Genomic DNA, 20,154 nt, shown 5'->3' with positions numbered 1-20,154 from the left:
TTTCCTCATCACAAAATTTCCTTCTTCTCTTATCACTTGTAATAAATTTAGGGCCATTGTTTAAGACTTCAGTAAATAAAGAGAACTTACTTTTACAGTTCTTGTCACTGAAATCTTAGGAAAGTTGAGTCTAATTCAAAATACCATTATGTAAAAAAGATGGTTGTTTAAAGTAATTAAGGAGCAGCAGAACTGTTTACAGTTAAATGATACAACTTTCGTGGTTGGAAATAATTCAACAAATAATAAATAATAAACAAGTAATAAGTGGGTGAAACCCTGCATTAAATATTATTTTTAACATTATATTTTCTTGGGTGGAATCTTCATGGGTGGAATTTCACATGGGTGAAATTGTTGTGGGTGGAATTTTCTGGAAGAAATTTTTATTGGTGGAATTTATGTGGGTGGAATTTACATGGCACCATTCATAAAACCTACTTCTTGAGAATATGCTTGCATCTAACTGACCCATTTGGCTGTTGCTAAAGCAACTAGGAAAAATGTATTATAGTTAAAAACTTAAGAGGAACCAACTGCATGGATTTGAAAGGTTCTCTCATATTTAAGAACTAAATCTTAGTTCTAAGTAAGGGAATACTTAGGAGCTGAAGGAACTTCAATTTCAAATGATTTAATGGCTTCTTTTAGCTTGTAACAACAGTTTTTCTGCATACCTCAAAAAAAGTGTAAAAATTTAATTACCTATAAAGGTAAAAATGCAAGAAATTCCCCTGGAATGACACCACTTGCAGTAAACTGTCCACTGTTGCTGACAGAGACAGTTGATAGATTCTCTTCTGGACCTGACTACTGACTGTCTAAAGATTCCTGAAACCCTGCTCGCTCTAGTCTCCAAGGGGGTAGCTGAACAAGCAACAGGTGGAGTACAGACTGATAAAACTGGAGCTGAGAGAGAAAAAGAAATGTCAGGAGTACGTAAAGGCTCTCTGGGAGATGGAGGAGAAATACTAAACTCAATCGATTCCTAAGAGAAAATAGAATCAGACGAAAGAACAGCAGGAATAGGCAGAATATTGGTGGTTCAAGGTTCAGTTCTGACATCCAGTTTCACAGATACAACCATAAACTTAGACCCACCTTGACACCTAACATTTACACACTCACAAGATGGCAACAGAGAAGGTGACAGAAGATGGGAGCTTTTGTCTTAGCACCTACCAAAACAGTCTTCTGGCAAATGTTTACAACAGACGATTGGTGGAGCATGAGAGGAAGGAGTTGGAGAACACAGAACCTCTTCCCAAGACACCACTTGGTTCCCTGGTAAGGGAACATTAACATTATCGCACAGCAGTCCAGAGAAGGGGCTACAGACAGAAGAAGTAATGAATGCCTTAACTCTCAAAAGGGAACATGAAACATTTGAACCACTATGGGGAATTCAGTCTTTCTGATCTTTAATAACATGAGAAATTTTGTTTAAGGAAGCAAAATCTAAACCCATATCTTGCAATAAACCACCTATTAGTGGATCCTAAGCCAACTGGGGAGCAACAGAAGATAGAGCAGTGAAAGTGACAGGTGCAAAAGATTTAGGTGGAGGAGGAGGTGGGAGGATTATCTCAGAGGAGAGGGAGGGAGCTGAACAGGGAATGTGAATATCAGTAGTTTTAAATCCTGATCTAACAATTTGCTTACACAGTCTATTGGACTCCCTATCTTTGCAATATTTAACATAAGCACACATTTCCTCTTATGTCATAGATATGCGCTCATTACACCTGTCATCTTCATTGCTAGTCATTCCCCAGCATTCCTTAAAAAATTTCTGCCTATCATGATTTAGGGAATACAGTAAACCCCCTATATTCACGTTCTCACAATTTGCGGAATTTTCTGTGGAACCTATCTATGAATTATTCGAGGGAAACTCACCCATTCGCAGATTTTTTCTTAGAGCAATACAGTATCTGTATTTTCATGACTAAATACTGTACTATATCTACATATACATTTTGATAAAATAATGATTTACAATACTAATTTTCAAATATTAATATTAAGTTTAATAAAATTAAATAACAAATAATAAAAATAATAATTCTCTTTATCTCTTTTACCAAGATGAATGTTTATTTTTGTATGATAAATAAATGATTTACTAATTTTCAAATATTAATATTAATGTAAACAGCAATAATAAATTCATTAAAGACAATACCATAGTGAATTAAAGGAATACATATCGACCCCCCTAATCTTTTGCTTAAGACTTGGAAAGCGGGGGGAGGGTGAACTTGTCAGATATGTCAGGTAACCTGACAGCAAGGGTTGGAGGGGTCAATGTTGCCGACTTACTGGTCAAATACCACTAAGAAGCATATACTGAAAAATCTCTCTCTCTCTCAAGAAAAGATAGAATTTTTATGGTATGTTTATTTGTTTTGCATGATAAATAAATGATTTACCTTATACTGTAATAAGTACTAATTTTCAAATGTTAATATGATATGATAACAACAACAACAACAACAATAATAATAATAATAATAATAATAATAATAATAATAATAATAATAATAATAATAATATACTGTAATTACATTTATGCATTTCTATAATAAGTTACCAGAGAAAAATTTTAATCACACAAATTTCAAACCCATCTTTTCCTGAGTCTTTGAGCTCAGGGGGGAGGGTGAACCTGTCAAATATGTCAAATTACTCTAGATGTTGCCACAACATGATCAAATCAATTTCTCTTTTTTTTCTTCCTTCCTCTCTCTCTCTCACCAAAGTGTAGAATGTGAGAAATAGATAGACAGATAAACAGATACTTAGTTCAGCCCTCTCTCTCTCTCTCTCTCTCTCTCTCTCTCTAAGGGAAAGATAACATATAAATTTTATAAAGAGAAATGGATTAACATTCCTCAAGAGATTAAAGCAATAAACTCTCTCTCTTTTGCCCTGCCAGTACAAAGCTAGCTGAATTTGTCATAGTGGTAACTCTCTCTCTCTTTCTGATTTGGCTGGAAGGGTTAGAAGTAGTGTATACATTTTTATGGGCGCTAATGTTTATGGTGACTTTGAAATTATATTAATAATATAATTTCAATGATTAATACAGTAATAGGATATTAATTTAAGGTATATTTGATGTAGGATGATACTTTAAGTATACATTTGGTATTTGAACTTTCAAGACAGGCAGTTATAAGCATTTTTGGAGGGAGGTTCTAAGTATTCGAGGATTTTAACTATTTGAGGGGGGGGGGTCTGGAACGCATCCCCTGCGAATATGGGAGTTTACTGTACAATCTATTAAGACAACTGTCTGTTAAGCTTAACCTTACAGACCTATCTCTAATACTGCTGGGGGTAGACATCTTACGTGGATGGAAAAAAAAAAGAAATGCAACCATTTTACCATGAAAGACAGCCAAAAGACTTCTGTAAACCACACTCGCATCCACAAAAGTTTTCCTGATGATAAGGTCCACATTCCAGTCTCACCTGGTGGGGGTAAGTGAGCCAGACAGCAAGCGTCATTTAGGATATCAGCCAATTATCTTCTTTATTTTTCACATTTGCTGAACACGCCCGGCCACAAGTTTTAGTTATCTTAATAGTTGGTAAGATTCATTGCAAATAATATATATTAAGTCAAGTACAGATCACCAAGATAGGAAATTTGCAACATACATTTATATACCTTTGTGTTTCAGCTTTACATACATATTTAACTAATTAAACAATGAAAAATTCTTAAACAATACAAAAATTAAGAAAACGATAATTTATAAGCTTAAAAGTTATGTATATCAAACATTCATTGGTTTACAATCAATACTCAATGCTACTTGACAAGAGAACATTCAAAAGAGTATTATACTTTCTAAAATAAAATTGTTTTTGTGGAAAAACCATCATTTCCATAAGCTTACCTGTACAGTCAACACTGCAAAAGATACAATTTATAATGAAGAAAAAGAACACTTTCCATATTGGCTAAACTTACTATCTTGTCTGGACTTGCTACAAGACTAGAGGGGTCAGGAAAGGGCTCTCCATGTATACTGAATGGTTTATATTAATTTTCTTTTTACCAAAAAAAAAACTTGTTTTCACTTGCTTTAACAGAAAACCAATTTGTTTACACAAGAGTAAATGGCTATAAGAGGGTAAGATTTGTGGATAATCTATTTTGAAATTGTAGTACTGAGGAACCATGATTTGTACTCTTTCCTTACACCAAAAACAATTGCAAACCTTAACTTCTAAAAGATTCCTCCTAAGATATGTTCCTACAAACCTGACTGAGCAAGAGGAAAGATCTGTTTCTCTTCCTGCTTCCACTGGCAAGGCAAAAATAAGAAACTGGAACAGCCTGGCATTAAGAGGATGATGACAAAGTCTTGGTAGTGAACCTGGGGGACATTAACAAAAAATAAAAGTCCCAAGTTCTTCCGGCCACTTGAATGCGAGACAAGTGTAGATCTTATTTGCCCTTCTCACTAATGGTACATCATCTTCATGGATTCAGGCACTGGGTTTGATAAATACCTCAAGACGAAGCATATATCTTAGCAAGTAGGCCTTAGGGTACTGGGAGGCACTTCTCTCTCACAGCTTTGGCACGTGTCTCGGTTAACTAGAGGAGTAAAGATCCCAACCTCTGCTCTATAACACTTATGCCACGGTTGATGTAAGAACTTTAAATATTGACACAGGCAATATCTGCATCCTCCTCAACAAGAGAAAGTAGTTTGCTACTAGCTCAATGATGGCTTTGCTAAGATTAACCCTTAAGGGACAGGCTAAATATATACTGTATTAAACACACCCCCAGATTGGGCAAACTTTAAGATTGGCCAATTTAAGAGAAAAAATAAATGGAAAGAGGAAGATATGCAAATGCACATGGTGTAAGAAAAAAATCCTATACATTTTTCCCAACCCTCCAACGGGAAGTTCAAAGTGACTATTTACAACCCTGTGTGGGACCTCTTTTACAAGACACTCATAAAAATATGCTAATTTTACCAAGTTATACAGTTTTTTCTAGTAATTTATTTTATTTTGTAAAATTATAATTACAGCTCACACAATATCATAACAGATAAGAACTAAAATCAGTAACAAATTCTGAGTATATTTGTTGTAAAATATTTGCGAGATTTACTGAGATGGGGAGATGCAGTAACTTTTTGAGGTATGCATGTTTCTTCTAATGTTTCTTTGCACTTTTCTTTGCAAAATTACAATTATAGCTGACATACTATCATAATAGATAAGAACTAAAACCAACAGCAATCCCTAGGTATATTTATGAGCAAATATATAAAAAGATGTCATGGGATAGAGAAGGGCAATACATTCCCCCATCAAGTCTCAAGGCACACTGATTGCCCTGTCCTGTGCTGAGCTACTACAGTTGCCATAAGTCATTTATGGACCACTGAAGTGCTAAGAACATCTTTCCCGCTAAATTCACCCAACTCATACAGCACGTAATATTGATACTCATATGAGTTGGCCCGTCCATCACTCAAAACCTGTTACAGTGGACCCCTGCTTATTTGCAGTTCAGCAATCGTGGAATTTTCTGTGGAAAGCGTTTTTCAATAAATCATGGAAAATTCTGTAATTCGCAGATTTTTTATAAAAAAAAATTCATTGATTAGTGTATTTTCATGTTATTTTTGTGACTAAATACATTTTCTATCATAAAAAATGTATTTAGTCACAAAAACAACATGAAAATAGTCAGTTTTAAGTGTTTTTAGAGGGGTCTTTGGTATTTCAGCTATTAAAATACACAGTTAACTGTTTTTAGAGGGGTTCCAATATATCGAGGATTTCTGGTATTGGCGGGTGGTTGTGGTAACTAACCCCTGGAAATACAGGTTACAGGGGTCCACTGTAGAGTAAACCCCCGTATTTGCGGTCTCAATATTTGCAGACTCGTATATTCGTGGATTTCTCTGTGGAACATATCTACCCATTATTCACGGAAAATTCGCCCATTTGTGGTATTTTTCTCTGAGAAATATTCACTAATTACTCTATTTTCATATCGTTTTCATGACTAAATGCACTTTTTGTGATAAAATTATTAAAATATTCAGGTATAAGCATTTTTAGTTTTTTTTTTTTGTTTAAACTATCAAAATAGGCAGTTCTAAGTGTTTTTAGAGCGGTTTCAAGTATTCACGGATTTTCGCTATTTGCAGGGGGGTTGTACGCATCCCCCCCCCCGAATACAGGGGATTTACTGTATATATCATCATATGATGATGTCTGTCCATTAAGGGTTAACCTGCCTGCTGACAACAGCCAGAGAAGACTCTTCATTTGGTCTGGCAAAATTTGGTGGAAGCAGACCTAATTGGGCTGAAAATGACATTCACTTGTTTGAAAAATGACATTTTTATGATAAAATAAAGTTTTATACATACTTACCAACCAATTACATAGCTGCCAGCTTCCTATCACAGTAGACCAAAAATTCAAATTTCGCAGTGGTGTCACCATCGCTAGTCGAGCGGTCCGAAGTTGTCACCGAGCGAGCGGAAGTTGGTGACAAACGAGATGGCGCAGATGCCTGAGACCGAGCAGCTGGTGCCAAGCGCTCAGAAGGCAGGAGTTCAGGAACACTGGAGCGCTTGGGCTGAGGCGGTGAGCTCTTAAAGGTTAGGAGACGAGACCTGGCAATCTCCAGAACCAAGAGACTCCGGACTGTCCCAAGCTAACTGCCGAATCTCTGCTGATGAAGGAGAGGAGGCAGATCAGCGAAACTGCAGGAGGGTCGAGGACTCACAGTGACTTCCTTAAGCCTCTGAACAGGAAGCAGACAGCTGTTGGCAGCAGCAGAATGCCTCTTCAAAGGATGAGAGACAGAAGACTGGCCCGACGACACCTTCCATCTGAAGACGAATCTTCCGAGTCAGACATACGATGCACACTAAAAGAGACATCTTTCCAGTGGCGGTCAGTTGACACCCGGAAATGTGCAACAGGCTTGATGAAGGGGACGACTGCCCAAGGGCAAACCCTACCAGTCTCCCTTCAACCTCCGGTATGTCTTCTTTCTGGTGATGGGGAGCAAGACAGGGACCTTCGTCTAGGAGCACTGGTAGGATGGACAGCTGCCTCCTCAGAAATCACAATACTCACTCTGCACTGCACTAGCACTGGGAATACTATGGTGGGAGCACAAACACCTGGAACAGAAGCTTTATCTATGAAAGCTCTAAGAGATAAACCTAGTTCCATGACCTTATTGGCCAGGAACTCAAACTTCTTACTGAACCTCGATTCGAGACTGGCAATGATGTTGAGATCAGGAGCATGGGAACTTGGTACAGGAGTTCAAGGTAAAACAGTAGGAGGGCTCAGGATGAGAGAAAAAGAAAGGATAGGTGGAGAAGAAACAGCACTACCCTCAGCCACTGAAGGCAAAGGAGTAGCCTTTAAGCTAGCTCTATGCTCCGCTCTATCTCTACAAAAGAGTAGCCTTTAAGCTAGCTCTATGCTCCGCTCTATCTCTATCAAGTTTATCGGAACCCGGCTCATTGATTGCTAGCCAACCTAGTTTCGTAAAGCATTGATTGCTACCTAATTTCGTAAAGTGAAAATTGTTTTAAATTCTAACTAAATATTTCAACTACAAGAAATGTTCCACAACTTATTATAAGTACAGAAATCCTTTCAGATTATATGTCTCCAATAACCTACAGTAGGCAGTAAGTGAGAATAATTTACACTAGATTAATAGTGGATGTTGTCTGTAACCTATGTCCTTGGATTACATATCCTAAGTGGCCTAGCTTAGACTGAGGACCCAAGGATCAGACAACAACAATATTTGGGCAAAATAAATCGATAGCGTAACAATAAGGCTACATATTAGTATAAATTTTTTCTTTTTATATAAACCTGTGCTCATAAGCACAAGCTAATAATCCAGGACTAGCCTAGGCATTACTTTATATCAAGTTGAGATAAATTTTTATGAAAAATCCCATTTTTGGACTTAATTGTTAGCCTAGATCATGTAACCTAGGACTAGATGAAACAGTAATTAGGACTAGATGACACAGTAATGGCTACTTACTAAGGTAGGCTAACTGTGTTTTATGTAACCTCCATACACTCAAGTGTGAATTAAATAATCCAGATTAAGCAGTAGCCTAGATTAGAGTAAGTTATAGTCTGGCTATAAGGTTACACATTAGTGAGTTACTGATACACTCAAGTGTGAATTAAATAATCCAGATTAAGCAGTAGCCTAGATTAGAGTAAGTTATAGTCTGGCTATAAGGTTACACATTAGTGAGTTACTGTTTTATATAGTAGACCAAATCACCTAGGATTTGGATATAAACAACCTGGGTTAGACAAAAAGTGATAGACTAACTATAAGATTACATATTAATAAGTTTTCTGTTTTTATATAGCCTAGCCTATACATTTAAGAGTGATCTATAATAATCTGGATTAGGCAATACCCTATACTAGGTTAAAAAAGAACAAATAAGCCTAGGATTATATATAAACAGTATCCTAGGCTCAATAAAATAACCTAGTTTTTATAACTTGGTAGCCTATCAGTAAGGCTATATATTAGCAGGGTCTTTTGTGGCCTATATCCCTAAACATGATATAAACCTAGAACAGGCCTAACCAGATTAAGTAGGAACCCCTTTTTAAGGAGTATCCTACTATTAGCCTAGAGCAGTGATGGCCGAATATCAGATAAAAGGACAGTCTCAGCCACATAAAACAGAAAACCAGATTATAAGAGGATTATTTTCTGTAGAGTTTATATCCTTAAGTTTTAAATAAGCCTAGAATAGGTTAAGCAAGAACCTTCTAAGAAATCCTCTATTCTTAGCTTAACATAGATTATACTAGAAGCATTAACTGAAGCTATATAAAACAGTAGCTTGGGTTAGTTAAACAAATTAGTTCATAGCAGTTAGTCTGAATGGCATGACAATAGAATGAAAAATTTCACTCAGCCATTGTAAAAGGGCTAACAGTGTATAAGTAATACAGCCATATACAGGTATGAAAACTAACCTAAACCTTAAAGGGTTTACATTAACATAGATATTTAATTAAATGTATTACATCTGCACACTTGTAATCAAGTTCACCTGTAATATGGAAACTATATGAGGAACAACATAAGTGTCCCTCACTTAAATACAATTAATACTAACTAGCTTCAAATAACAACTTGCTTTATATCACTACAGGGCTGCCATTAGGCAGGATCCTCAGGTCATGGGTTCCATAGCAAATTGCTCGGTTCACTTTTGCCCGTGGGTACGAACCATACCACCTGCCACGAGCATAATCCTTGTACAAAACAAGGAAAATTTGATTGGTCGCCAGATGTGGGCAAGATTTGAAGTATGCTCCTGGCAGCAAGTTTTAAGGACGAGACAGCTCCTTTTAAGCTGTCTCAATGAGTCCTAGGGTTCAGAGGGGGTAAGGATGGAGGAGATTATATCTTTCCGGCAGAACTCCGGCAGCAGATATTTAACCCTTTCTCAAAACAACACCAATGTTTGGGCCAAAACCCAGTAACATCAGTCCTCAATACCTCCCAGGTTGACCACGCGGAGGAAGTAGAGGAATCTTTACATGGGGTTGACGTTCTTACTAAAGAATATGAAGTGGACAATGCCACTGAGATGGCCCTGCTGAACCCAGAAGGCTCAGGGACAAATTTTAGCTAGCCATGGGAGAAACCTTCCAGAAGGAATTCTATTGCCCATGCAGCTATCATTGCTGAATAGGATCTTTCCCCCAAAAAGGGATACTGGGATCCACCTAACTCCGATTAAAATGACTACATTTTCGGAGGGGTACAGTCACTTACCCAGGACTTCTACCCCTTGATTAACAGGCAGTTACAGTTCAACTGCTGAAGCTCACTTAGATTGCACAAGCTCCCCCAAAAAGGGATACACAATTTGCAGCATTTGACCAATTCCGTAAGGAAATTGAGTATCATCAAATATGCCTTTGTCACAGAACAGCAATATATAAGGGACACAAAGTATGATTTTTGAAAAGGAAAGTAAGTCAGTCATGTACACTCCAAAGTGTGCAAGTATTTCATCCTGTAACCGAAAAGTGAGTGTGGATACAAATGCTGCCCAAACAAGGGTCTAATGTTAGAATTCCGACTGGGAAAAACAAAATGGTCAGTTCAGAATACAGAACTTCAGATCAAAACACAAGAGGGGCTCCAATACTCACCCCTGATGATACTGATAATCCTTGGGAAGACGCCTCAATGTGCATTTTCTCTCCCGATGACAAGTATGTAATTAAAGAGAAAAATTATGATTGAAGTTGTACATGGTGGCGAATATACGCATGTTTCTCTATGGGTCCCATTAACAGGCCCTTTCTTCACATATAAATAATGCTGTCCCCCCACAGGGAACAACTTCCATTGTCTGTGACCGACCCCCAACCATACAATTCCTCTTGGTATCTGCCTCTTCCTCTGCCTTTGCCTTTGATACATATTTCCCGGTGTTGCTTTTCCTTTTCCCCCCCATAAGATGGTTTTTGGACTTTGTGAAAAAGGATGTCCTTGCTGTTGTTGTTGTCCCTTTGTAGGGAATTGTCCCTTCTGACCACCTACCTGTTGTTTTAGGAAAACTTTGGGGTGCCTGAAGGTTTATATGATTTTTGATCAAAGTGAGCCTTTTTTGGGGGTTGGGTAAAGGGAAATTTTGGGTTCTTTGTTTCCTGAATTCCCCTTTCCCCAGAAGACCATACACTGTACTATTCCGTTGGCGGGCATGCTCGTTGATTTGAGCCACAACAGATTCCTCAAACAGGTCCTTACAGAAGTGGTTAGAGTGTAATAATGCAGTGACACTGGAGAGTGATTTGATGGAGCCCTCCAATGCTTCAATTCGTGCTTTTATGCGCCATTCTAGGAAATCACAGAGTGCCTCCCATTGGGTTGTCATAAGACTTATGGCCTCAACAGCAAAAATTATCCTGGAATCTTCTGGAAGTCTTTTGGTGGCAACCTCCAGCAAGGTGGTAGAGGTTATAATACCAAGGAGTCGGAGCCTACCGTAAATTTCTGACGAAGCTGCCCTTCTGAGAGTCTTCTCATAGGGGTCCCAAACTGCTGAGTAGCTAAATCTAGGGAGCTTTTTCCTTTCAAAGGGGAGTTGTAGCATTGCCCATTCCTTGGTGGAATTTCCCGAAACTGGGATGACCCCGGCAGATGGTTTTAATCCTGCCACTGTCTCTTGCTTTTAGTCACTACAAATTCTGAAAACCTGTCTTCACAAGATTAATAATTTTGAAAGTGAAGGGACAGAAGGCTGGGGCTACTTGGTTAGCAACTTGGGACTTATTCAAAATGGAGGTGGAGATCCATTTTCACTAACCTGGTAAAGTTTGATTTGCCCATTCCTTGGTGGAATTTCCCGAAACTGGGATGACCCCGGCAGATGGTTTTAATTCTGCCACTGTCTCTTGTTTTTAGTCACTACCAATTCTGAAAGTCTGTCTTCACATGATTAATATTTTTGAAATTGAAGGGACAGAAGGCTGGGGCTACTTGGGGAGCAAGTTGGGTGTTATTCAGTGGTAAAGGGTGATTTCTATAGATTTTAATGCTATAGTCACAGGTAAGAAAACCGTTTCTGTTAGTGGTCTTCCATGTCTGGTGAAGATGGTACCAGGTGCCATTCGTATTATGGAATGCTGCCGTTTGTAAATTCTGCACGTACAACTTCAGTCATAGTTTTTCTCATTAATTACATACTTGCCATCGGGAGAGAAAATGCACATTGAGGCGTCTTTCCAAGGATTATCAGTATCATCAGGAGTGAGTATTGGAGCCCTCTTGTGTTTTGATCTGAAGTTCTGTATTCCGAACTGACCATTTTGCTTTTCCCAGTTGGAATTCTAACATTAGACCCTTGTTTGGGCAGCATTTGTACCCACGCTCACTTTTCGGTTACAGGATGAAATACTTGCACACTTTGGAGTGTACATGACTGACTTACTTTCCTTTTCAGAATCATACTTCGTGTCCCTTATATATTGCTGTTCTGTGACAAAGGCATATTTGATGATACTCAATTTCCTTATGGAATTGATCAAATGCTGCAAACTGTGTATTCCTTGTGGGGGAGCTTGTGCAATCTAAGTGAGCTTCAGCAACTGAACTGTAACTGCCTGTTAGTCAACGGGGCAGAAGTCATGGGTAAGTGACTGTACCCCTCCGAAAATGTAGTCATTTTAGTCGGAGTTAGGTGGATCCCAGTATCCCTTTTGGGGGAAAGATCCTATTCAGCAATGATAGCTGCATGGGCAATAGAATTCCTTCTGGAAGGTTTCTCCCATGGCTAGCTAAAATTTGTCCCTGAGCCTTCTGGGTTCAGCAGGGCCATCTCAGTGGCATTGTCCATGGGCCTCATCTTGGTGAAGCTCTATCCCCATGTCACCATCTTCCTAATTAAGCAGTTTTGGTCAAAGCTTCTGCTACTGATGAAGCTCTGGCTTGTCTGCTAATTGTGCTCTGGTCATGGCCTCCTACAGCTGCACAAATCTATTTACAAGGGTTCCTTCCTAGCCACAGACCTGAATGACAATGAGGTCATGGATCCAGGGATTATAATGCCCACAACATGAGTTAGATTCTCAGCACACCTATGCCCAGAGCTCTTCGAGGTTGCAATGCTCTGGACAAAGTTTGATTCTTAACGTGACTCTCGTCACAGCTCTTGGTGTTCATACTGTTCTGGAAACAAGTAGGACCATCAATACAACTTTAACATGAGTCTACTAACTAGTGTTAAATGAATGTGAACCTCTAATTATGGTGGTCCAGTGAAGGATCTTCATATAGCAAAGCTCTGAGTAACCAGCTGTAACAAATAGGAAGTCTGGGGAGAATTATGAGTAGCGTACTCAATAGCACGTGGCATTGTAAAGCATTTACAAGCATCTACTTGTCTGTTACCATTTTCTTTACAGACAGTGAAGTGTCTGAAGGAATTCACTAACCACAAAGGTGTGCCATTATTAGTACTGCTCAGTAGTAAGACTGTTATAATCCCACACTATAACTCTGGCAATGTTCAAGCACAGTATATACAGAAATATCTAGGCAAACTGATCATTACGTAAAGCATACTTTACAACTTATAGATCACCCAAACAGTTACCTCCAGAAGGGACACTCCCTAAAAGTAAGTCTAAACAGATATGAATCTGCTGTACTTAGGAAAGAGAAATCATACAAGTTTAATAGCAAACCAAATGTTCATAAAATGCTCTTTACACTTCCTAGCAGTTGTGATTTCAAGAAACACTGAATTTGTACCTCATATATAATACTTACTTCTATAAAAGCTGGGATATTCTCATGACTGATATCAGGTAGTTCATCATTTATCATTCCTAAAGCTGTTACATACTTTCTATATGACCACGAAGTGAAATTTTCATAGATAGAGTCCTTTAAATGTGATAAACAGTCACTGTTCCGGACAATGGCATTCGTCAACTGTAAAGGAAAGAGGGCAAAACATTGTTAACAAAGAAAAAAAAAGAGTTCCTCACATTACCATATTTATCTATGAAATTATGAATTAATATTGATATTTTAACAACTCTCTCTCTATATATATGTATATATATATAATTTATATATATATGAACCCATCCTTGGCCACATGGGATTCTAATCTTACTGTGGGACACAGAAATCAAACACACTGGTCTAAATTAACATGGTAGCTATAATCTAGAGAAACTTAAAATGGACCCATTTTCTATTGAGTTACTAATAATTAAGAGTAACATGACAGCAAAGGCTCAAGTGAAGGACAGCAAACCGCTTGCAGGGCAGACCCGCCAATGCCAAGGGGACAAAGCCAACTCTCCTGTGGCCGGAGCCACGCCCTGGCCTTCTCGTTTCCTCATAACCCCACTGTTCCATCACCTCAAGAGGTCACTGGACGATTCCTTCTACCAGGAGCCAATTGCATCCGATGTACTGACGCCAAGCGCCCAGCGACATTGGGGGTGCAATGGGGGTTGTTATTTTAGGCACCATACATGCACGTTTATATGGCACAGTGCCTCTACATTCCCATCCATGATCTGTCCATGTGACCTAAGGAATGTAGGGGTCCTTCTAACCCCTTTTTGGAATGGTTTATCACTCCCTCCCCAAGCCCTTTGCATCCAGCAAACCTGAAGCCTTTGCACTATCCCACCACGAGCCTCATACCGTCTGGTTACTAAGTAAAATTAAGTAAATATAACTAATCATTAAAATGGGGCCAGCTTGCTCGTCACAAGCCGCCAAAATCTTACAAGTGAATGAATATCACGCCTCACAATATTCCATACAACAGAGTTTAGGTAAAATCCAATTTTTATCACCACAAAAAATAATATGACACTTTAATACTGCCCTTGACAATCACGACAATGTGGCATCAAATTTTTTTAATCACATTGCATCCTGCAATGTACTCATTATTTTCTCAAACAATTTGACACAAAAACAATAATTTACAAATTTAGACACAACATAATATCAAAGCAGTGAAATTTTTCAACAAGGCCAAACAAAAAGCATTACTTCAAAGCATCAGATTACCTTTAAGACACCCACATAAAATAATAATAAAGAAAAATCATAAATCATGCACAAAAATTCCCGCACCTGTGCAACTGTAACATAAAAGAAATCATACAGAAAATCTGGCATCCAGGTGGGCATATAATTTAACACAAAATAAGGGATAACAATAAAAAACAAAAGCATAAAACATAATAATAATGTTGCAAAGAAATCAACATAACCACAATACAAAAATTTAAACAGGAATATGATACACAGACAATAACATGGACACTCAAATAATTGGAGAAAAAAATAAAAATACAGAACATGAACATAAAGACATACAATTTTTGATATGACTGATTTCTAGACAAGGATGTGGGATGGCATTTACAGATCTTGATCACAGACATAAGACAGGGCTGTGGTGTTGTCTGCATAAACTGCTACAATCTTTCCTGTTACCGGCAGAGTGAAAGACTGAAGGCCCAGGTGAATGGCCTTTAGCTCTTTGACATTTATGTGTAAGGTCCTCTGAACTGATGTCCATGTTCCTGAAACCCTTTGACTCCCTAAAAGGGCTCCCCAACCTAGATCAGAGGCATCTGAAAACTCTAGGCTGGGGTTCAGAGGCAGAAGAGGTGTCCCTACTTGAAGCTTTTCTTCTGACAACCACCATCGAAGGTCCTCTTTGATCTCCGAAGAGATGGAGAAGACAAAGGAGTCCGGCTGGGTCTCCCTGCAACAGCTTGCTTTCAGATAAAATTGCAGGGGCCTCATATGAAACCTGCCCAACTTCACGAATTGCTCTACTGAGGCCAACTTGCCCAGGAGACTCATCCACTGGACAGCTGAGAGAGAGAGAGAGAGAGAGAGAGAGAGAGAGAGAGAGAGAGAGAGAGAGAGAGAGAGAGAGAGAGAGAGAGAAACTCCCAAACTGTCTGGAGAAATGACCCGATCCTTTTGGGAGACAGAAAAACCCAAAAAGCTCAAGAGTCCAGAATCACTCCTAAATAGAGAATCATTCTGTGTCAGAGTCACCTGTCACTTCTGAGGGTTTATCAAAATGCCTAGCTCCTGTGCTAGGCGAAGTCTTCTTCAAGTTCTCTGTGCACAGAGCTTCCAACATGGAGTGGAGAAGCCAATCATCCAAGTAGAGAGGCACATTGATCCTGAGAAGATGAAGCCATTTCCCAAGAGGAACAAGGATCCTGGTGAAAACTTGAGGGGCCGTGGACAGACCAAAGCAAAGGGCCAAAAATTGGAAAATCTTGCCTCGAAACACGAATCTCAGATATCTCATGGAGTCTGGATGGATGGGAACATGGAGGTAGGAATCAGGCATGTCCAGGGTGACCATCCAGTCACCCTGATGGAGGGAGGACATAACAGAGCAGGTGGTCTCCATGCAAAACTTTGTCTTCACAACAAATAAGTTCAGAGCGTTGACGTCTAGAACAGGTCTCCAGCCCCCCGATGATTTGGGGACTACAAAGTCGGTTGTATAAACCCTCTGACGAATGATCCAATACCTCCTCTACTGGCCCTTTGCAAATCAAGGATCTTACCTTTTCAGCAAGAGCCAAAACTTCTCGAATCCTTCCAAGTAGGCTGTCGAGATGATCAGCAACCTGGACAAAGAAGGTTTCTCTTTGAAAGGAATAGAGTAGCCTCTTCTCAGCATTTAGGGTCCACCCCTATGCAACTCCATTCCTCCCAAAAAAGACGTAGTCTGGCTCCAATGGGCACGCAAAGGGCAGAAGCTTCATTTCTTAGCAGTAAGCTTGAAGGTTGACTTTTGAGGGACCTCGAGGGAGGGCACAGGTTAGCTCGAGGTATGAGTTAAGGTCTTGATTGTGGTCCACGAAGGCCTGAGGTTGCAAGGGCGAGAAAGACTTGGAAACAGAGGGAGTTTCCTTACGGCGCCTGGTGGATTGAACTAAAAGGTCCATAGTAGACTTCTTCTGAAAGGCTGACAACACTTCTCTAACCATATCTTGACAGAAGAGATGACTATTGTCCAAAGGAGAAAACAAGAGCACTTACTTCTGCGTAGGCGTTACTCCCCGTAGTGGCAAAGGAACACCACAACTCCCATTTTTTAAGGATGACCATCGAGAAATGGGAAGCAAGTTTGGCGGAACCATCCCTGACTGCTTTGTTGGCGCACGACAAGACACCAAGCCAGTCAGAAGTGAAATCTTCAACAAGGTCTGGACAATCTTCAATTTTTCTTGCCAAAACCCCCACAGTCCAGTCAAAAAACCTGAAAATCTCTAACTTTAAAAAGGCTCTTGACGAGATGGTTGAGATCGAGCGAAGAAAACATAATCTTGGCCAAGGAGAACACAGCTCAATGCGTAGCATCAACCAAACCGGAGAAGCCCCCTTGGGAGGAGGCAGAAACTCCCAAAGAGGGAGCCTTCCCAGTGGCATAGAAACAGTACTTCTTCTTCAGGAGCTTAGGAGGAGGGAAGGCAAAGGTAGCTTTACCTTGCTCCCTCTTAGAGGCCAACCAATCATCCACCTCTTGAAGGACTTTCTTCAAAGAGGAGGAAAGAACTAGTTTAGGGAGACAAGTAGAATCTGTAGAGCGCTTCCTCATGTGGAAGGCAGACACAGGCGAAGATGGAGAGGCAGGCTTGAAGAAGTCAGGGAAGCTTGTCCAAAAGAGCTTCCAGAAACTGGAGTAAGCTGACAAAGGAGTAGAGTCATGCTCAGCTTCTTCCTCATCTGACGAAATCAGAGACAATGAAGGGTCCTTGCCATTGGAAGACAAAGACTTCTTCAAAAAGCCCATAAGATCCTCAAGCTGATGACGAAGTGGGGCCAAAGAAGAGTCCTCCTGAGCAGACGAGCGCAGAAGAGGCGAGGTTGGTGCCGAGCGGACAGAAGTTGGCACCACGCGGATTGAAGAAGCAGAGAGCGACGCCGAAACGAGCGACATGCGCCTGGCAGGAGACTAGCACTCGTGAGCACAAGACCGAAGAGAAGAGGGCAATGAGTGCTTCCGTGGAAGATCGGAGCACCTACGCACAAGCAGTGGGCACTCGAAGACCTCAAGAGACTTCAGGCCGTCTGGAGGTGGAACGGAGAAGCTGCATGAAGGTTGCGAACTGACACCTGTCTCCTTATACCTCTTAACAGGAGGAGGAGAACTGTCCACAAACGCAGAATGCCTCTTCAAAGTTCGTGAGGCGACAACTTGCCACTGTTGGCGCTTCCTGTCGGGTGAAGAATCACCTGAGTCCGAAGACAAACGATCAGTACTAACGAGACGCCTTTCCAATGATGCTCTGCCGAAGCCTGGGAATGGGGCAACAGGCTCAGCGGAGGGGGTGACAACCTTTGGGCAAACCCCACCAGCCTCCCTTGGACCTCCGGTATGTCTTCTCCCCGGTGCGGGGGAGTGGGACAGGGACCTTCATCTAGGAACACTGGTGGAACAGCAAGCAACCTCGTCAACATGCACAACACTGTCACTTTGCACTGCACTACCAACACTGGGTACACTGGAAGACCTTTCCACAAAGGCTTTAAATGATACACCCAACTCCAAAATTGTTGGCTAAAAATTAAAATTTCTTGTCAAATGTAGATTCCAGTATGGCAATAGTGTCGAGACTGGAAGCACGGGAACCTGATAAAGGAGTATGAGGCAAAGAAGTAGGAGGGCTAAGGATTGGAGACAAAGCAGGGATCTGAGGAGAAGAAATAACACTATCTTCTACCACAGGAGGAGAAGGAACAGGTGCTAAACTAGCCTTATTCTCAGTTCTAAGGGCTGCTTTCCTCTTTCTATCCCTATCTAATTTTCCTTAGTGCAATTTCAAAGCCTTCAACTTTAGCTCATCCCAATCCTGACATTCAGAACAAGTCAGATCTATATTACAGTCCTGCTCCCTACATTTCACACATTTAGTAAGAGAATCAAAAGAGATCTTAACTAATGTAGTCTTACAACCTTCGGAACAGTACCGAACACTAGAAGAACTAGAGTCAGACATCCTAGCTAATTTGAATAAAGTTCACAGAGCTAACATAATTACTAAATAGCAGCAGCAAATTTTCGGAGCACACCGAAAAACAAAATTCGAATACTTTACCAAAATACTGGACAAATATCCAAAAAATGATGACGATGACTGCACAAAACCACCGATGTTAGCCGGGAGCCGGCAGAAAACGAATTGAAGCTCTGTGCTGAATTGTGCCTATCAGTCCTACATGAACGGTAGTAGCGCCACCGCGAAATTTGAATTCTTAGACTGACGTGTAGAAAGCTAGTAGCTTTGTAATTACTTGGTAAGTCACTAACATAAAAGTTATAGATATACTCTGTAAAAGTATGGAAGCATAATCAGATGCATCTACCCAATACCTAAAATCCAGCATAATGTTACTCGATTAATAGGCTGCATAAGCAACTTTTATTGCTTAAAAAGACAAACATCAGGTTCTACAATTAGCCCTAAATTATATTCAAAATAAAATATATAAACAGAGGATAAATTGGAGAAAGAAAAAATGTGCACTTCAATGAAAATCACAATTTTTAAAATGAATTGTATTTTTCCTAACTATACAAATCTGAGGTCCTTTACATTAGGAATTATTAACGGCGAAGCTAGACACGGCTGTTACACTCTTGAACAAAGTGGTTAGGCAGTAAGTGCCACCAGGTAGGCGGGAATACTCGCCTGCCCGGATGTAAACATTCCAGTTTGCCTTTCGGTCCAGGTTCAGATTGAGGGGTGGCATGAGGTGGGCATAATATGTAATGTAAAGGACCTCAGGTTTGTATAGTTAGGAAAAATACCATTTACTTTTAAAAATTGTGATTTGTTCCAACACGATATACAAACTGGTTGGAGGGAGGAATCTGAGTGAGTCTCTTGAACTGATTGGAGTTCTGCACACCTGGGCTGCTACTCCTGGTCGAAAGAGCGAGGAGGAATACCATGCCTCTGACATACTGATCGGAGTGTAGGAACTGCAAGATCAAATGTCAGATACCGGACCTTTTCACCTGAGTGAGGAAACGTAACTCATATGAAACAGGCTGGGAAGAATCTAGAGTCGGAGGCAGTAAAGAAAACCCGAGATAGGTTTCCCTTATTGCCAGTCTCTCCTTCCTCCCCTTGCTAGAGGAAGGAGCGGAATTGCTTCTATGATTCTGGAAGAAAAATAAAACGGGTGCTCGATGTGTAGTCTTACCGCATCAGATGCCAGATCCAGCAAGTACTGGTTCGAGTCCTATTCTCATCCTGAAGGATGAGAAGTAGGAGGACAGGGAAGGAGGAGGAAGAGAGGCCAGTCACTCTTGGTATCCTTCTCACCTCCAGAACCAACACCTTAGGCGAGATGCTACCAGTCCTCTTGAAGGAGCTGGGTAAGAAAACACAACTTGTTGAGCAGCCACCACAGGGCCAAGGAAAAAAGGTTCCAAGGGCCTTGGGCAGGACTACAGGAAGACAAGAGTGCAGGCTATGAGACCATGTCTTGCTTCCAGACCGACAGAAACTTCTGGAATGTGGGGGATGGGCCAAGCCATT

General features: G+C 40.2%; 1 protein-coding gene across 1 annotated transcript in view; it reads right to left on the bottom strand.

Annotated features, from left to right (window-relative positions):
- LOC136830810 (uncharacterized protein PF3D7_1120600-like) overlaps positions 1 to 20,154 on the bottom strand; it is a 211,255-nt gene that overhangs the window by 145,640 nt on the left and 45,461 nt on the right. Inside the window, exon 4 of the mRNA XM_067090737.1 lies at positions 13,364 to 13,528. Within this exon, the coding sequence (XP_066946838.1) occupies positions 13,364 to 13,528 (165 nt within the window). The remainder of the gene's footprint in view (positions 1 to 13,363; positions 13,529 to 20,154) is intronic.

Source organism: Macrobrachium rosenbergii, chromosome 47, assembly GCF_040412425.1.
Source record: "Macrobrachium rosenbergii isolate ZJJX-2024 chromosome 47, ASM4041242v1, whole genome shotgun sequence".
Lineage (NCBI taxonomy): Eukaryota > Metazoa > Arthropoda > Malacostraca > Decapoda > Palaemonidae > Macrobrachium > Macrobrachium rosenbergii.
The sequence above is the reverse complement of the archived record's forward strand: the minus strand, read 5'-3'. Positions and strand labels throughout refer to the sequence as shown.